Source organism: Tinamus guttatus, unplaced genomic scaffold (assembly GCF_059628265.1).
Source record: "Tinamus guttatus ecotype Peru unplaced genomic scaffold, ASM5962826v1 Tinamus_guttatus_pri_ptg000048l, whole genome shotgun sequence".
NCBI classification, from domain to species: Eukaryota; Metazoa; Chordata; class Aves; order Tinamiformes; family Tinamidae; genus Tinamus; species Tinamus guttatus.
Window position 1 is genome coordinate 2,145,764 of NW_028288582.1, and position 16,597 is coordinate 2,162,360.

Sequence of the window (16,597 nt, forward strand, 5' to 3'; positions counted from 1 at the left end):
GCCTAAGCCCTTCTGGAGACAGCCTTATTGTTCAGCATAAATATGAGGAACCACATTGCATCCACAAAAAAATTCCTCTCCCACCCTGGCTTAGGGCTTTCCAGAGTTTTTCCTCTTGCCTTGCCCATTGCAGAGGACCACACACCCTTTAGTGCTCCTTTCTCCACCTATCTGCAGCTTTGTCCTTTCTGTGTCAGGCACTATCAGTTGCCTTCAGGACTGCCACATTTCAGGTCAGCTCATCCCGGCTCCAAAGCACCAAAACCTGCCATTTTTGGCTTCAGGAAGCCTCCATGAACCACTCCACAATATGAGTTGGCTACTCCTGTTTCGCACTGACAGCCGCTGCCCTGGGACATGTCCCAGCTGATGCGGCTTTCAGCTAGACCAGCCAAACCATGCAGCAGAGTCCTGGACAGGAGATGGCTTCAAACTGCCTGAGCTTGGCCAAAGCACTGCAGGAAAGGGTCTGTCAGCACACAGCCACGAGAGGGCATGGGAAGGAAAGCCAAGGCCAAGGCCTCAAAAGGCCTCTCTGCAGCCCCATGGGGGTTTACAGATGGCCTGTCTGTTTTTCTTAAGGTATGCAACTGAATTTCTCCAGAGAGATTTTGTGTTTTCTGCTCACGGCTGTTTCCTTTGGGCGCAGGAGCCACAAACTGGCCACAAACTGAAGCACCAAAAGTTCCACATGAACTTAAGGAAAAATTTCTCAACAGTGAGGGTGACAGAGCACTGGAACAGGCTGCCCAGAGAGGTTGTGGAGTCTCCTTCTCTGGAGATCTTCCAAACCCGCTTGGACGCAGTCCTGTGCCACGTGCTCTAGGTGACCCTGCGTGTGCAGGGGCTTGGACTAGATGATCTCTAGAGGTCCCTGCCAACCTTAAGCATTCTATGATTCTGTGATTCTGTGAGCCACAGCTAAAGGTCTGTGTGAGGACGAAGGAGCCCCACAGTGGTGCCTGGAAGAGGGCAGCCCCGGGATGCCTGTGCCCAGTTCACATTCCTGCTTCCTCGGGTCCCGAGTTGTTTAGTCTGTTTGTTCCCCTACCCTTGTCCAGAGGGGCACACACTTACCCTGGGCAGCACAGCGATGAGAGAGGCATTAAAAAACAACTTGGCCACATCCTGTAACAATAGCTGCAGAGGGCAGACTGGCTTTCAGAAGTGACAAGTGTTTGGTTTTCACAGCTTTTCATTAAATACTCACCCATGGGAGAATTTGTCCTAATCTGTTCAAGGAGCCACTTTCTGACTCCATTCTTGCTTGTGGTCAGAACCCACAGGGCTCTCTCTTGCCCTTCCCTGAAATGTTTGAACAAGCATCCTTGATTTTTCTGACTTTTTATTTCAAGAAGACATTAGCAGCTTGTTTCAGGGCTGGGTCATGTTGTTTTTCACAGCAGGGAGCAAGCAGAACAACAGTAACAAGCCAGGAAAAACCTTTCAGAGAGGTGTTGGTTTAAAGCTGTTCCTTGGGGCATGGTTCCATGCTGTTCTGTCCAGCAAATGGACACAGGTTGTGCCCAGTGGCTCTGCCTGGCATCCTGGTGCTGAGGAGCATCAAACATAGTGAGTCAGACTGGAGGGGACCATAGGAGGTTGTGCAATCCAGCCAGGATCACCTCTTCCCTAAACTGTCCTGATAGGATCTCTGTTAGATTGGGCATGGGGTGAATGGTCCCTGAAGGAAGGGCTGGGGAAAGGCAGCATTAAAAAGTGATGTCTGGTAAATATGGTGTGAGTCAGGGGAACACAATATCTGCAGCACCCAGCTACTTCTTCAGCTCAGCAGTCGGTCATGTCATCTTGTCACAACAAGTGGGCCATGGCTTGCTCAGGGATTGCGGTCCTACAACACAGCCCCAGTCCCCACCAGTCTCCCTGATTTGGGGTAGTTCTTAGTCCTACTGCCTGGGAAAGACTTCATAGAGTGAGAAATGTTAGCCAAGAAGTCATCCTTAAGGGCAACACTGGGAAATAATTTGGGAAGGGAAGGAGAGTGCATATTTGGTCTGGTGTACATGCCAGGTCTTGAACCTGCAGAGCTGTTTTGGCAAGAAGTGTGGTTTTGTTTGACTGAAGTAGTTACAAGTTCAACTTCAAGGCTGATTGCATCTTTATGACCTAAAATTGCTTTATAGCTGTAATTTATTCTCTGTTTAATACAGGAACAGCTCTGCCAGGATAACTACATCTCCAGGAGGAGGCTGCCCTTGCTGCAACACCCTGAGGGTGAGTTGAGAACAATTATTCACTTGTCTCTCAAAGAAGGAACTAGAGGATATCAAAAAAAAACCCTGTCAAGCAATGGCAAAAAGAGAGGTACTTTGTGTAGCTAATCTGTTGCTTGCCTCTTTCGAGGCTGCTGCTGCTAAGGCCAGATTTGGGATCCTTGGTTGATGAGAAGGCTGCACTGCAGAGACAACGATTGTACTTGGCAAGCTACCTTAGCACTGTGCTTGGGTCATTTTTAAACTACATTCAAGCACCTATGGAGCACAAACATAGCAGCAAGGCTCTGATGCAGTGAGGCTCCATTCAAACCAGTTGCTGTTCTTATAAAATGCTATGAAAACAATGAATTAAATGCATGTGTGTTTATATGCTCTTTGTAAGTACCATCAGGAAGTTTTTTTTTCAAAGCCATGAGGATAAAAGGTGAAATTTGCTTTATTCATCTTCGTATAAAACAGGAAGAGGTAGAATAAACCATTTCTAACACAGCTAACCTTTTTCTAACCCTGTCCATTAGATGCCTCTTGTGTCCCTTAACTGAGCCCAAGTCCTGCCTTTCAAGCATGTCTGTCAAGCCCTGCAGACTAAATCAATATGACAGCTCAAATCAGGCATTATTAAGTTATATCCTTTTATTTCTTTCTCCAAAGGTGCTATGAAATGCCTCAGAAAAGCTTGTGCATGTCAGTTCTGGGAACAGATGTGATTTTTTGCAAGCAGCATAATCCAAACAGAACCAGCAAGCCCTACCATGTGCCTCCTCTGCATTTTTGTGGGAGAACCTTAAAGAAGCCTTGCAAAACCAGTGCACTTGTCAGGCGGTTAGCACAACCTGGGAGCAAACTGAAGAGAAAATTTCTTACCATTAATAGTCTCGTTTTGTGTAACCTTAAGTCTTGAGTTTTGAAAAGTCATATCTCAGCAAAAGGCAAGAGAAAGGTTCTCCAATGAAGAATTCAATCTCCGTATGTTATAGAAATATTTTTGCTATAAGAAAACATCATTATTTTCAGTTTTGGGGAGTTCAGAAGCTTCTGATAATGACTCCATGTTCTGTGCATCCCCATCATCATGTGGTTGCTGTAGTTCTTCTTCTGGAATGAACTGAGCAGGCCAGCATCTTCTTTGTTGATTTGCTTCATTGCCATTACTCACCTTTCCCATTTGATGGAGATCCTTGGCGATTATTTTTTCAGTATCTTCCAGTACCATGGTTAATAAATTAAACAGTAGAGCAATCCAAGCCAGGCCAAAAATAATCCAAATGGCTACAACTGTTCTGTAATAGGAAAAGTAATTCCTGTCGGATTGCTTTCCTGTGGACACAAAGAGAGAAAGAAAAGGAAAATATACAAGCTAAAATTGTTTTGCCTCTGTAAAACGGACCAACCTAATGAATTTATCAAAGTATTTTATGTTGAGTGCTTTAAGGTGACCTTTACATTGTGGTGGAGTCTCTCACTTCCTCAGCAGGCTGCAGCTCAAAGGAAAAATGCTTTAGGTTCAGGCAGGGCCACTTTCTTGTGGTTTTAATAAGCAGGTATATGTCAGCCCACCATGCTAGCACCCTTCCAAAATATACACTGAGACTGAGGTGGATTAGCCTCAGATTAGGATATTTTCCACCCCAGCATACCAACTCCATTGCAACCTTTGCATGTACAAGTAAATTGTATTGTATTACTATGAAAATATTACCAAACCTAAAAGGCACAAAAGGCAAAGCACAGTGGGCCACTAAAACCACTCTACAGTTGCTACCTAGATTATTGTAACTCTATATTCTTCCAACAAACTGCGATTATGCCCTAATACATAATTACTTTAAATTACAGGTATCCTTGATCATAGAAAGAGAAGCCACAATTCCTGCTTTGATTTTGAATGGCTGCAAGATCATCCACCATTAAAAAGGTGAGTGACTGATGAGAACTTGCTGTCACATACGGAGAACACAACTTTCTGTGTTGGAAATCAGAGGACTGAAGCATGTTCCATGCAGTCCAACCCTCTTAGCATCACCCAGTACTCCACACCTGCATTCTACGTGGGCCATTTCATTTGGTTCCTCAGCAGTTCATGACCAATGCTGGGAGAGCTTTTACTCCTACTGCATTTAATCCCACACAACCTTTTAGCATGATCTAGATGATACAACCCTGGCATCTGCTTGAAAACATAGGTTTTCATAAACCAATGTACAATATTCTTGTACATCATCATGCAAGATCTTTGGAAATGGGGCAGGCATGGGCTGGTTTGCCCTCATGCCTAGAGATCCAACAGTTGTTTTTGTTGATTTGGCATAAGAGCTGCCTGCCTTGCTGCAAAGCATCTCCTTTTGTGTTCTTAGCTGGAGCTCATGATTTGGGAATAGAGTTTCAACACCGTGTTAGCAAAGCAACTTGTAATGTCATTGCAATGTTTCCTCAGAACTGGACTTAAGTAGAGCATGAAGCTTGTTTACAGCCCAAAGGGAGTTTCACCTATGTGTGCATGTACAATGAACAGTTAAATTCAGACTCTGGCATCTTCTTAGGATGTCTCCCTGAAATAAAAAAGAGGCTTTATCTCTTTATCTCAAAAAACGAGTTTTGAATCTTTAATATGCAAATAAATTCAAACTTGCTCTGTTCCACTTGGACAGCACAAATCCATCTGTCTTCTGTAATCAATTTTAAATGTATTGTACTGAGGATAGCCAGTGATTCTGCAAGTTTCATTGCAGAAGCATGAGGTATTAAACTTAATGTTTTATTACTGATGTTTAATGCCAATGGAGATAAATGCTGCAGGAAAAATTATTTCAGTTCCAGATAAGTCCTTTTAATGAAGAGGCCAATTCTGATGTGTTATGTGAGTGTAAGTCCCCGTTTTTCAATGACAGAGTAGATTTCCCCACTTCCCCTTTTTCCACATTTTTGAGGAGAATTGCTGTAAAATCGTGTCTTCTGAAATATGACCAATTATTTCTTTACTATACACATGGAAACATAAGACTTAGGTGGCCAAAGTAGAGATACCTGCCTTATTTTGTACAGTTATCACAAACCATTCCCTTTCGGTATATGCAAATTCACAGGCTCTTTGAATACTCCTGTACACATCCCTTTCCCCTTCCCATATTAGAAGCTTCTTTGTAGAGGCTTCTTAAAGTACCATCTATCATTATATTTAGACATCATAGCACTTTCATCAGCTCATGTCACCCCAGAGAAATGAATATTTGCCCCAGAATTATATAGCAGGCAAAGATTAGGAAGACTCATGTGGAAGAGTTGTCTCTACAGTATAGTCGCTAGCTAACTGTGTTGCCGTAGGGTAATTAGGTAGCATCCATGGCCTTTCCATGTGTCTCCTCCCTGAATTCAACCTTACCTACTACATAATCACCAAAGCCAATGGTGCTGAGGGTGATAAATGCAAAATAAATTCCTTCACTGTAGGACCAGCCCTCTGTTCTCTGGAAGAAGAGTGATGGCAAGCACAGAAACACCAGGATCCCCATCACCAGGAAGAACAAAAGGGTCAGAAATTTGATCTTCTTCTGAAAAATAAATTAATTTAATTACAATTCTGATTTTACAGAGTAGAATGTCATATATAAGGGTGGGGTTTTCAAATGGGAGGCTATCTTGACAGAGGGCTAGCAGTGAGCATGCCACTGTGCCTGAGTAAGTGGAACCAATTACCTTTCTCACTCCTTTCCCGTACAGGAATTTCCCCAGCTTTTTACACAGCAGTGAGAGCATCTTACTGACGCGGTGCAGAAAAACAATATTCAGAGGGATTCCAAACAAAGCAAAAAAGACACAGAAGATCTGTCCCCCAGCAGTTTTAGGACGTAGTGTGCCATAGCCTGTAAAAGAAAGATGGGTCAGAGGAAGCACTGCAAAGAGCTGGAGCAGCTCACAGCCCCATTCACACCTACCCAAACCTGCCCTCAGAAGAAATGCCTAGCACTTCTCAGCACACATGCATTCACTTTTCTCTGATAAAGCCAGTTGGCAGATAAAGTGACTCACCCTGCATATTTTGGAGGAGGTAGAGAGCACTGTGTGCTTCCAGCCTAGCCTTAATGGGAATGAAAGCATAATCTAAAAGCAGTTATGGAAAATGCGCTCTCTCATGTGACAAATACATGGAAAGACAGAAACCAGAAGGCCAGAGACCTGGAAGATGTCAAGGCTGGAGTCCAGGGCTGTTTGCCATGCCAGATTTGGATACATCCCACCCCTAGCTTCTTCTCAATCTGCTTGTGAAGACGTGGCCAGGGCATATATCACACTGCTGTGTTAGTGACCTCCCTGGCTAGATGCCAGAAAGCTGGTATGTCTGGATACTGGCTCAAACCCTGGAAACAGTGTAGGGTATATAAAAATAGCCTGTGCTAAATAGCCTAGACCTTAATGGCTGATTTATTCACGCCAATTAGTTGTCTTTAAATGTTATTAGAAGAAAATTTAAGCAGTGAAATAGCTGCAGAACTCCACACATGTCCCTTACTGGACAGGAGACTTTGTTCTCCTCAGACCCCTTGAGGTACATATCTGAGTGGAAGAGTTCTGTACTTTGTGTATGTCCTTCCTGAAAAAAAAAAGGCATTTTCCCCAGCCCATGTCAAGGTATCCATTACTCTTGGAGTTCAGGCTTTCTCTGAGGGAAAAGACAAATAAGACAACTGGCTGATTTATTGGCTGCTGGGCCCCAAAATGCTTGAGCTATCCTGTGCTCCTTTTCACACAGCTGTTCCACTTCCATGACTGCAGAAATTAACATTCCCTATCCGGGAAGGTAGAAGATGGATAGAAATACATGATGTAGCTTCACCAACAGATCTCTGCAGTGGAGGTACAGAGAAATAAGGAAAGCTGTATTTCTGTGACAGCCGGTCTCTTTTACTGAAGAAACAGAATTTGATGGGAGGCAACTGATCTGTTTGGCAGAAAAATGCAAAAATGAAAAAGAACATGATATTAAGAAATGGCTTTTACTAATAGCGTGCTGACGAACTGGGGAAGTTTCATTGATATGTGAATATTGCTCTAACCATGAAACATTCCTCACTGGCGTGATGGGCCAGAAACCTTTTATAGTGCCCAGCTCTTCTCTGTGCTAAAATCACCTCTTCAGCACTCATGCAGTCAGACATATACATGGGCTGGTAAGGAACAAGGAGAAGGGGAAGGTTTGATCTTCAGCTGAAGTTCATTGGTAATAGCTAGACAATTTGATCAATAGGAACAAGCCACATTTCATCTCATTCTCCTTCCCAGATCCTCCTCTATGATTTTTCTGCATTGCACTGAAAGGGTTCCAGCAGTAGTGAAGACTACTAGAGAGCACATTGCTTAAGGCTGCATTTTCTTTCATCTAAGGCAGGTGGTCTTAGCTATGGGGTCATGCAACACCTACAACCTGCCATGATGCTGAGACACTTCTGGGACCCTGTGCCTCACTGAGCAGTGGGGCAGCTGTCCTAAGGAACATGATACCTCAGCTCTCCTCTGCAAAAACATGGATTTACCCACACTGCGTGTGATTGTGAAGCAGCAGCCAACAGTGTGGAATTTATACTCAGGTTTGTCATACCTGTGCTTTTGGGAATGTATTTCTGGGAGAAAGGGAAAGATACAGGGAAGAGACACAGGGGAAGGGCAGCCTCTGAAATACTAAGAACACCCCTGTGCCTGAAGTAGTGATAGCCCCCTTCCTATTTTTCCCCTTGCCCCCTTCCTATTTTTCCCTCCATAAGATGGCCTAAGCCATACACTAACCCAGGACCAGGACAGGTCGCTAAGATGGTGTTCATGCCCCTGCAGAGTTCACTTTTTTCCTACCATTCTTCTGTGCTTTACAGCAGTCTCAGGAATGATTTACAGCTTGTTTGACCCTAAAATAAGACCAGAGTAGTCAATCTATTTCCCATCCAGAATTGGCAGCTGAGCCAAGATTTTAACAGATGGCTAGAAAATAAGAAATGGATAGGAAACAATGATGAGAAAAACGTTGGAATTTCACAAGCCAAAATAAAACTGAATGAAGATGCTTCATTGCTATGGTATGGTGAGGTCTCAAGATCAAGTCTGTTGCTTCTTCCCACCCCAGCCCATGAAGAGCTGGAGTTTTACCCTCGAATGCATTATCTGTTCAGGTCCTAATAACTATACGTAAGCTCAACACACACACACACAAAAATCCTACCTATTGTGGAGACTACGGTGCCTGCAAAGAAGAAGGAGTTACTGAAATCCCAGTTGCTGTTTTCAAACTGTGATTCATTTCCAACAGGGTACACTCCATTCTGAATAGCTTCAGTCAGATTCTGCAAGAGAAAGCAAGGTTTGGTACAAGCACAGCTGCTTTTTTCTGTAAGAGTATTATGGATTTTAGTCATTTCTGCTTCTTTCCTGCGAGTACCACTCACCTGTCTCCAACACTACTCCGAACACCATTCACACCTTAGTGTTCTAGGAAGGTGCATACTTGCTGGCAGACAGACTGCGTTTTTGAGTGTTAATTCTTTGCCCTGTGGTTACGTAGAGTGGTTGTTTGTTTAGTGTAAACTGCATCTCCCAGGCACCTCAGATTTATTTAGGCTACCTACTTCGGAAACGAACGATGCTAAGAGAAGACTAGGGTATGCCAGACCCGGGCAGCCCACTAGTTTTAAGTGATACAGTGGCTGAAAGCTGTTTTTGAGCTTGTCCTTGAGTTGGTAGTAGTGGATCCAGGGTCTAATTCCTCGTTTGCATGGAGGAATTAGAGCAGTGTGTCTGATCCCTCCCAGCAAGGCACATGTAATTTATAGCAGGATGCACATAGCACACTAGCAGAATATAATTTTAAGGCCACGTTCTGATTAGTGTCACAAGTTTAAATCCAGAGAAAGTCCACTGATTTTCAAGTCATTACCTCGGGTGTAATTGCAATCAGACTGACATGTGCACTCTTCTCTTAATTGAATGCATGAGCACACACACACAAACAGTATTTACAATTAAGCCTTTGAGATGTGGGTAGACAAACATCTGTCAGAGACTGCTTGTGCTCCATGAAGGTTGTTCTGGGGCAGGGGGTTGACTAGATGTCTCTCCCAAGTCCTTCCAGATCTAGCATCTATGAGTCTGTGCTTTCTCAGACTTTTCCTTTCGTCCTTGGTTTTAGTAATAAGCAATGTTGATATATTTTTAAAAGCCTTAGGGGAAAAAAAGAAAGCAATATGCAGCTGTCCCTGTCTTTAGCAAACAGAAGACTGGGGGCTGGACATCTGGAACACAAGCCAATTTATACAGAAGCTGCCTAGATTAGCTCCAGGGCTGAGCCCTGCCAGAGGCAAGACACAAGCTGGAAAACATTGCACCAATATGATCTTCCCCCTTCCCCTCCCCACCAAATCTCCTAACCCCAGATAATCAAGGCTAGCAGAAATCATTCCATAGCAAAGCATAAAGATTTCATTTCAAAGATCCTTTTTTTTTTTTTTTTCTCCACCCATCAATCCAAACTGAAGAGAGTTCATCATTATATGAAGTGGGGCTGGATAAATAGTCACCTTGTTACAAATACTGCTTCTCAGCTCCCGTCCTTATCCTGCCAACTGGCCTGTTGAGAGCTCTCCCATGCAGAAATGCTTACAGGAAGGCTGTTTTCAGTCCCCCTTTTTTCTGCATTGTAGCAGAGAGAGCTATAAAATAACTAAGATGACCGGAGTTAGCATTGCTTTCTCTGCAGTGGTGAAAACAACTTTCTCTGGCAAGGCTGAGTGTTTCACTTCCACAGTGCATTGCAAAACAAACCCTAACTATGCCACAAGCCTTGCACATATTTAAGTTTCGTTTTTCCCCTAGAAATTATTTCAGAGCTTGCTGCACTGCTCTTTTGCACTGCCCATGCTGCTGCTGTGCATGGAAATCGTCCCCACTGATGTTCCTGACAGCCTCATCTTTCATGCCGTGCCACCCACTGTAGATCAGCACAGCCCCACTGAAAGTCATGTCAGCAGGAGGCAAGAGTCAAAGGAATCAGGACCTCAGTTTTGTTTTGTTTTGTTTTAATAGCTAACACAAAAGGTTCTGTCAAGCCTCATGCACTGCATTTACCATCAGTGTGACCTCCTAGTCAGGCCGGAGAAGAGACTTTGCAGAAATCATCCAAATGAATGCAGCAGCAGGGACGCAGCGAAAGTCATCTGTGGAGCAAAGACATGCAGGCTGACAGGGACAAATAGCTACTCCCGTGCCTTGCACTCACCTTCATGAACTGCTCCATCTCTGCCACCGTGAGGTGGGTGAAGTTCTGCAGAAAAGCTTCTTTCATCTGGGCAGCTGCCATTTTCTGCTGCTTCTCGGCAGTCCTCTCCAGTGCCTGGAACACGGCTGCACCCACCAGCAAGTAGACGAAGTAGCCGGCCACCAGCAAGCCCTTCTGCAGCTTGTTGCTGCACATGGCCCTTGGTGGGACAGCTGCAAGGGACTGGGAGTGAAAGGTGGTGGTCGGTAAATCCCTCGTGCTCCTGGAAGCCTCTCTTGAGGAAGGAAACGCAAGCCCAGACTGGGTTTCCGCTGGGATCCTGCGCTGACAGGGACAGCGAGCTGGCCAAGATGTTCAGGGGGAAGCTGGGAAAAAAAAAACACCAAGAAAAGCAAAAAAACAAAAAAACAACTTTCCACTCTCTGGGCTCTGTGCAGTTGAGGGATTTCCTCTTGTCTGTGAAACTGTGCCTTGCTGAGTTCTCAGGAAACGTGGGTCAGGATACGAGGAGCTGGCGGGCGGCCATCTCCTGCTGCCTGCGCGGCGCTCGCCTCAGGCTCTGGGGGACAGGTGAGCACCAGGCCCTCTGGACAGCTCGCCAGGAGGAAAAGTGTTTTTCCCCCTCTGCCTCCAGCAGTCTTGGAGAACTGGACTCCAGGGCAAGCCTCAATGGCACCAAATCTCCTTCTCGCTCTGTGTCCAGGGACAGTTTTGCTCAGACATGTCCAGGCCATTCTCCTGGGCCTTTCTTGTCTGCTCACAGCCCAGGGCAGGGCACTGCAAGGCCACAGGATCTTGCAGTGAAATGCTGGGGATAGAGGCAAAAGGGTGTAGGATGCAAATACTGGTCTTCCCATGTAAGCAGATTATTTCCCTCAAAAATAACCCATGCAGGACTGCCCAGTCCGCCCTGGCTGCATTAACAAGGAAGCTCCATTAAGGCACAAACATATCTGCAGGTGCTGGAGGCTTCCTCATGTGGGCTTCCACGTAAGCAGTATCTCATAAATGAGCCTGGTTCCAAACTGGCCTGGACATTCACTAAGCCTGATTATTCCTAGATTATAAGAGAAGTAGGTTTCCTAAGGCATTCAAATGCCATCCATCATCTTCCGTTGTTTCTGTTTTCTCTCAGAAACCTCAACTGCCACCTCCTGAACCTTTCTGAGCTACCTTTGGGGCACTATCTGCATATATAAACACATATATGCCTCATGAAAATGCAATGAGTTTGGAACTCATCCTTAGTGCTCCACATTGAATAATAATGTGCTGTTGTAGCTGATAATAGTGATGTTCTGTCATCCTGTTCTGTTGTAAAAGGCTAGATGTTCACCAGTGTGAACATTTGCACTCTTCAAGCTGCAGTCAGTGGTATCCAAGTATCCAGCATGCAACAATTTGCACCTCCCACAGAGTGATCTCTCAAGCATCAATGCTTTATTCTGGTCTAGCCTGGTTCTTCTACCAACATTTCCTGTGCAATGTATCCAAGACAGGAATTTACAATGTGGCGGCGTGCAAAACACAAGCGGGCAAAAAGTGCTTGTATAATTGGACTCAGAGGGCCACAGTAAAAATGCTGTACTGTGCCTAGATCCCACTAACAACTGGAGGATTGCAGAGGTCTGTCCTAAAACCCATCCAACTTCTTTAACAGTGATGTGAAGGAGTGATGAAGTGCACTCTCATCAAGTTGCAGATAATACAAAACTGGGAGGAACAGACTATACATTCCAAAGCAGGGCTGTCATCCAGAGTGACCCAGACAAGCTGGAAGAATGGGCCAACAGAAACTTTATGAAATTCGACAAGAACAGATGCCAAGCTATGCCCCAGAGGAGCAGTTCTACAGAAAAGGACCTGATGAGCAGAAAGCTGAGCATTATCCAGCTGTGCGTCCTGACAGAAAAGATGGTCAAGAACATCCTTGGCTGAATGAGCAAGAAAATAAGCAGCAGATTAAGTGAAATGATTATTCTCCTTTAATCAGAACTCATGAGACCGCATCTAGATACTGTATCGAGTTTTTGGCCACTCAGTATGGGAAGGTCATTGATAAGAGCAACTTCAGCAGAAAACCACTGATACGGTTGGGGCCTGTAACATTTACCTATGAGGGGCAGCTGAGGGACCAGGCCTTTTCAGCTTGGAGTCAGGGCTTTTCAGCTTGGAGTAGAGATGGCTTTGGAGGAGACCAAATAGCATGACCTAATACTGTGAGCTCACCATACCTAGAAGGTGGTTGTCAAGAAGCAGGAGCCAGTCTTTACACAGTGGTGCATAATAGGAGGATGAGAGACAACAGGCATAAGTTGAAGCAAGAGAAGTTCAGGCTGAATACAAGAAAAACGTCTTCCCCCTTTAAACATTCAAACATTGGAGCAAGTTGCCCAGAAAGATTGTGCAGTCTCCATCCTTGGAGCTTTTCCAAAGCCCTGCTGGATAAAGCCCTGAGAAATCTGATCCTATCCCAGAACTGACCCTGCATTGAGAAGGAAGTTGGACTAGAAACCTCCTAAGGTCCTCCTAAGTGATATGTCACCTTGTAAGCTCCGTATGATCAAAACTGTAAGTGCTGAGGTTCTTTCCACATTTCTAGGGCATACCAAAAGTTGTGATTGTGTTATCACCTCATACAAGCAGCTCGTTTGTATCTCAGTGCCAGGAGGAGTAAATGACCACTGCATGTCTTAATGAATTATTAGGCTTTATTTTTTTCTGACACAGTTAGTGTCAGAACAGTCTTTGCTTGCAGACAATCATAAATGCTGCTGTTTATGAGTCTGACTGGATTAGTTCCCTAGTGTTTCCTGGAATTTCTTCCCTTGAAAGCCTTAGTTCCCTTAAGAGAGGACTCCCCTCAGTGGCTGAAAATCTGTATCTTTCCAACAGGCTGACTAGTTATCTCATTTATTAAATACGAAGGGACCTTCCAAGAATGCATACTCACTGTGAACTTTTTAGTTGCCCCATGACTTCAATGAGGTATTGGTATATCTGTTATTTGAAGAGCTTCATAGCTGTGCCTTATTCTCCCCTCCGGTCAAGGATATCTCTAATAAACCCTCTGTGGGGTGTTTACCTGCCTCAAGGTTTTTCACATGGGGTTCCTCAGATGTAGGCCTTCCAGGGCAAGAGAGAGGACGTAGGAATATGCAGGCTGGTCAGCCTCCCCTCCATCCCTGGAAAGATGATGGAGCAGCTCATCCTGGAAACTATCTCAAGGCGTGTTAAGGAAAAGAAGCTGACCAAGATTCAGGATTAGTCAGCACGGATTCACTAAGGAGAAGATGTTTTTAATCAACCTGATAGCCTTCTACGATGGGATGATTGGTTGGATGGATGAGGGGAGAACTGTGGATGTTGTCTACCTTGACTTCAGCAAGGCTTTTGACACCATCTCCTATAACGTCCTCATAGGGAAGCTCAGGAAGTGTGGGTTAGATGAGCGGACAGTGGGATGGATCACAACTGGCTGGATAGCAGAGCTCAGAGGGTTGTGATAAATGGTGCCAAGTCTAGATGGAGGCCTGCGGACAGTGGTGTCCCCTGGCGGGGCTGTTGCCAGCAGGTTGAGGGAGGGAATCCTCCCCCTCTACTCAGCTCTGGTGCAACCATACCTGGAGTATTGGGTGCAGTTCTGGGCTCCCCAGGACATGAAGGACATTGAGCTTCTAGAGAGGGTCCAGCGTAGGGCCACGAATATGATTAAGGGACAAGGGAGCATTTGTCGTATGAGGAAAGACTAAGTGAGCTGAGCCTGTTTAGCCTGGAGAAGAGAAGATTGAGAGGAGATCTGATCAACATGTACAAGTACTTTAGGGGTGATTGTAGGGAGGATGGGTCCAAACTCTTCTTGGTGGTGGCCAGTGACAGAACAAGGGGTAACGGGTACAAGTTGAAACACAGGACCTTTCATCTCCATGTGAGGAAGAACTACTTTCCCGTGAGGGTGCCAGAGCCCTGGCACAGGCTGCCCAGAGAGGCTGTGGAGGCTCCTTCTCTGGAGATCTTCCAAACCTGCCTGGATGCCGCCCTGTGCCTCGTGCTCTGGGTGTCCCTGCTGGAGCAGGGGTTGGACTAGGTGATCTCTAGAGGTCCCTTCCAACCTCAACCATTCTGGGATTCTGTGATTTAAGAGTTGTGAGAGGTCCCTGACTTGTTATGTTCCAGAGAACACCACAAAACAGACACTTAATTTCTCATGAAAAGATAATTGGCCATATCACTGACCATTGGCTACAGAAATAACCTCTGCTTATTTCAGAAGGTTGGTTCCCATGCAATATGAACTTGCTTATGTAAGTGTCTGAGCTTGTTCTCATCAGCTTCAATGGGAATTTGGCCACTATTGAGAAGAACTTGTATGGTGGGAGAGCAGAGTTTTTGAATTGAGTTATTGACTTTGGAACCAGACAGACCTGAATTTGGCTGTATCATAGATTAGATGTCACCCAGGTTAACTTGCTTAACCTTAGGTTTTCCATCATTTTCATTTGGCTTCTGCCCAGTTTCCTCGTTAAATCACCAAACAAACTGTTTTAATCATGAGAAAACACTGAAGCAAATCAGCCATCAACAAAGCATTTAAAATCTATTCTGTTCTTCAAGCCCCTGTGTTCTTACTGTGTTTGAAAATACAAGAATATGCAGAAACTCTGAGATTAGCTTCACTGATGTAGTGTAAACAAAAAGTAGCAGATGGCTTTGCTCTGTCAAGTGCTAGTTGTCCTTTCACACACAAACCTGTCTGACCTCAGAGGAAAACAGGAAAACTATGAATGAAGATATGCAACTTTGCAAACCCTTAAGAGTTTAAAGATTTTGTTTAAAGTGACCAGAAAAAAAAAAAAGTTTGTAGAAACAGGATGTGCCATGTTTCCTTTCACTTCTTTTGAAGCTAGAGTGTCAAAGGTGTGTTACTTCCTCAGATTTCAAATACTTCTATACAAAGGATGGCACGTATCCCTATGCCCTTTTGTGTCTCTTGGACTCTCAGCTCTGTGAGATGAGAAATTCCTTTACATGTGCAAACCTTCCTCACCTGCACACTTCATTCAAGTCTATTATTTTCTCAATATCTCTGACGAGAAAAAATGGTTCTCGGAAGGCATTTTTTTTTTATATTGACTTCAGTCGCAGGGTTTGATCAGAGTGGGTGAGGTACCAGGAAATCTTGTCTTTTGCATCCTCTGAAGTGTCTAAACCGAGCTAGGGTACTCTCTAGCCTCATCTCCAAGATAGCAATGTATTGCCTGTGCACACATCCTAAGAAGCTCCTGGTTGCAAGGAAGCAGGCAGAATACTTTTGCTATTTGTTTTCCTCTAGTTCTGGAACATACATCATTTTTTCTCAGATTGTTTCCTCACATCTACCTGAGATTTTTTAACATCCCTCATAAAATATCCATATAATTGTCAAGATTCCATCACATAATATTTGGTTTGTACCTTGGGAGGACATTTGCAGAGCAAAAGAGGAAAAGAGGGCAAGGGGGTCAAGAGAGAAAGCTGCTTATTACTAGCATCTTTGAGGGGATCTTTAAGGATATGTGGAAGAAGAACCCATATTCATTTAACAGAATGCTCCATTTGAAATCATTCCTCATCAATGTAGGATTTATTTTCTGTTTGTCTTGCTAGATTAAGAGCTGCAAAACACTTTCTGGTGCTGTGCCTCTTGCTGTAGCTACTGACTGAGAATCACAGCAAGAAGAATGATCTGGGCAGAACCAAAGTACCATCACTGACTTCTTCCCACCTCAGGAGTTGGGATACTGGGCTATCCTGATGCCACTCACCCCAGTCATCAAAACTAAGCATTTTCCAAAATGCTGCGAGCTACTGTGGATAAAACATCGTTAACTAGAAGGCCGGCTTCTCACAACTGCTTTTGAAACCAGAGTGAAAACGTGGCTAGATAGACTTCCCTAGTACGCCTTCCCAACTTCCTGATGAACCAGCCACCATTATACCTGTGCTCTACAAAGATCATAGATATATCCTTCCTAGATCCTAGTTAATCAAAACAAATTACTAGCAATGGCAGCCCATCCCGTATAGCTCTTGGGCCAGATGGACTCACAGACCTGTTCAGTGCCAC

At 44.6% G+C, this 16,597-nt stretch overlaps 1 protein-coding gene across 1 annotated transcript; it reads right to left on the reverse strand.

Annotated features, from left to right (window-relative positions):
- Positions 1-2,852: 2,852 nt before the first annotated feature.
- Positions 2,853-10,862, reverse strand: LOC104580602 (potassium channel, subfamily K, member 16). Its single transcript, XM_088538680.1, is given in 6 exon segments — positions 2,853-3,239; positions 3,241-3,554; positions 5,617-5,785; positions 5,931-6,097; positions 8,443-8,563; positions 10,492-10,862. Coding segments are annotated over 6 exon segments (1,011 nt in total). The 5' UTR covers positions 10,687-10,862; the 3' UTR covers positions 2,853-3,194.
- Positions 10,863-16,597: the final 5,735 nt, after the last annotated feature.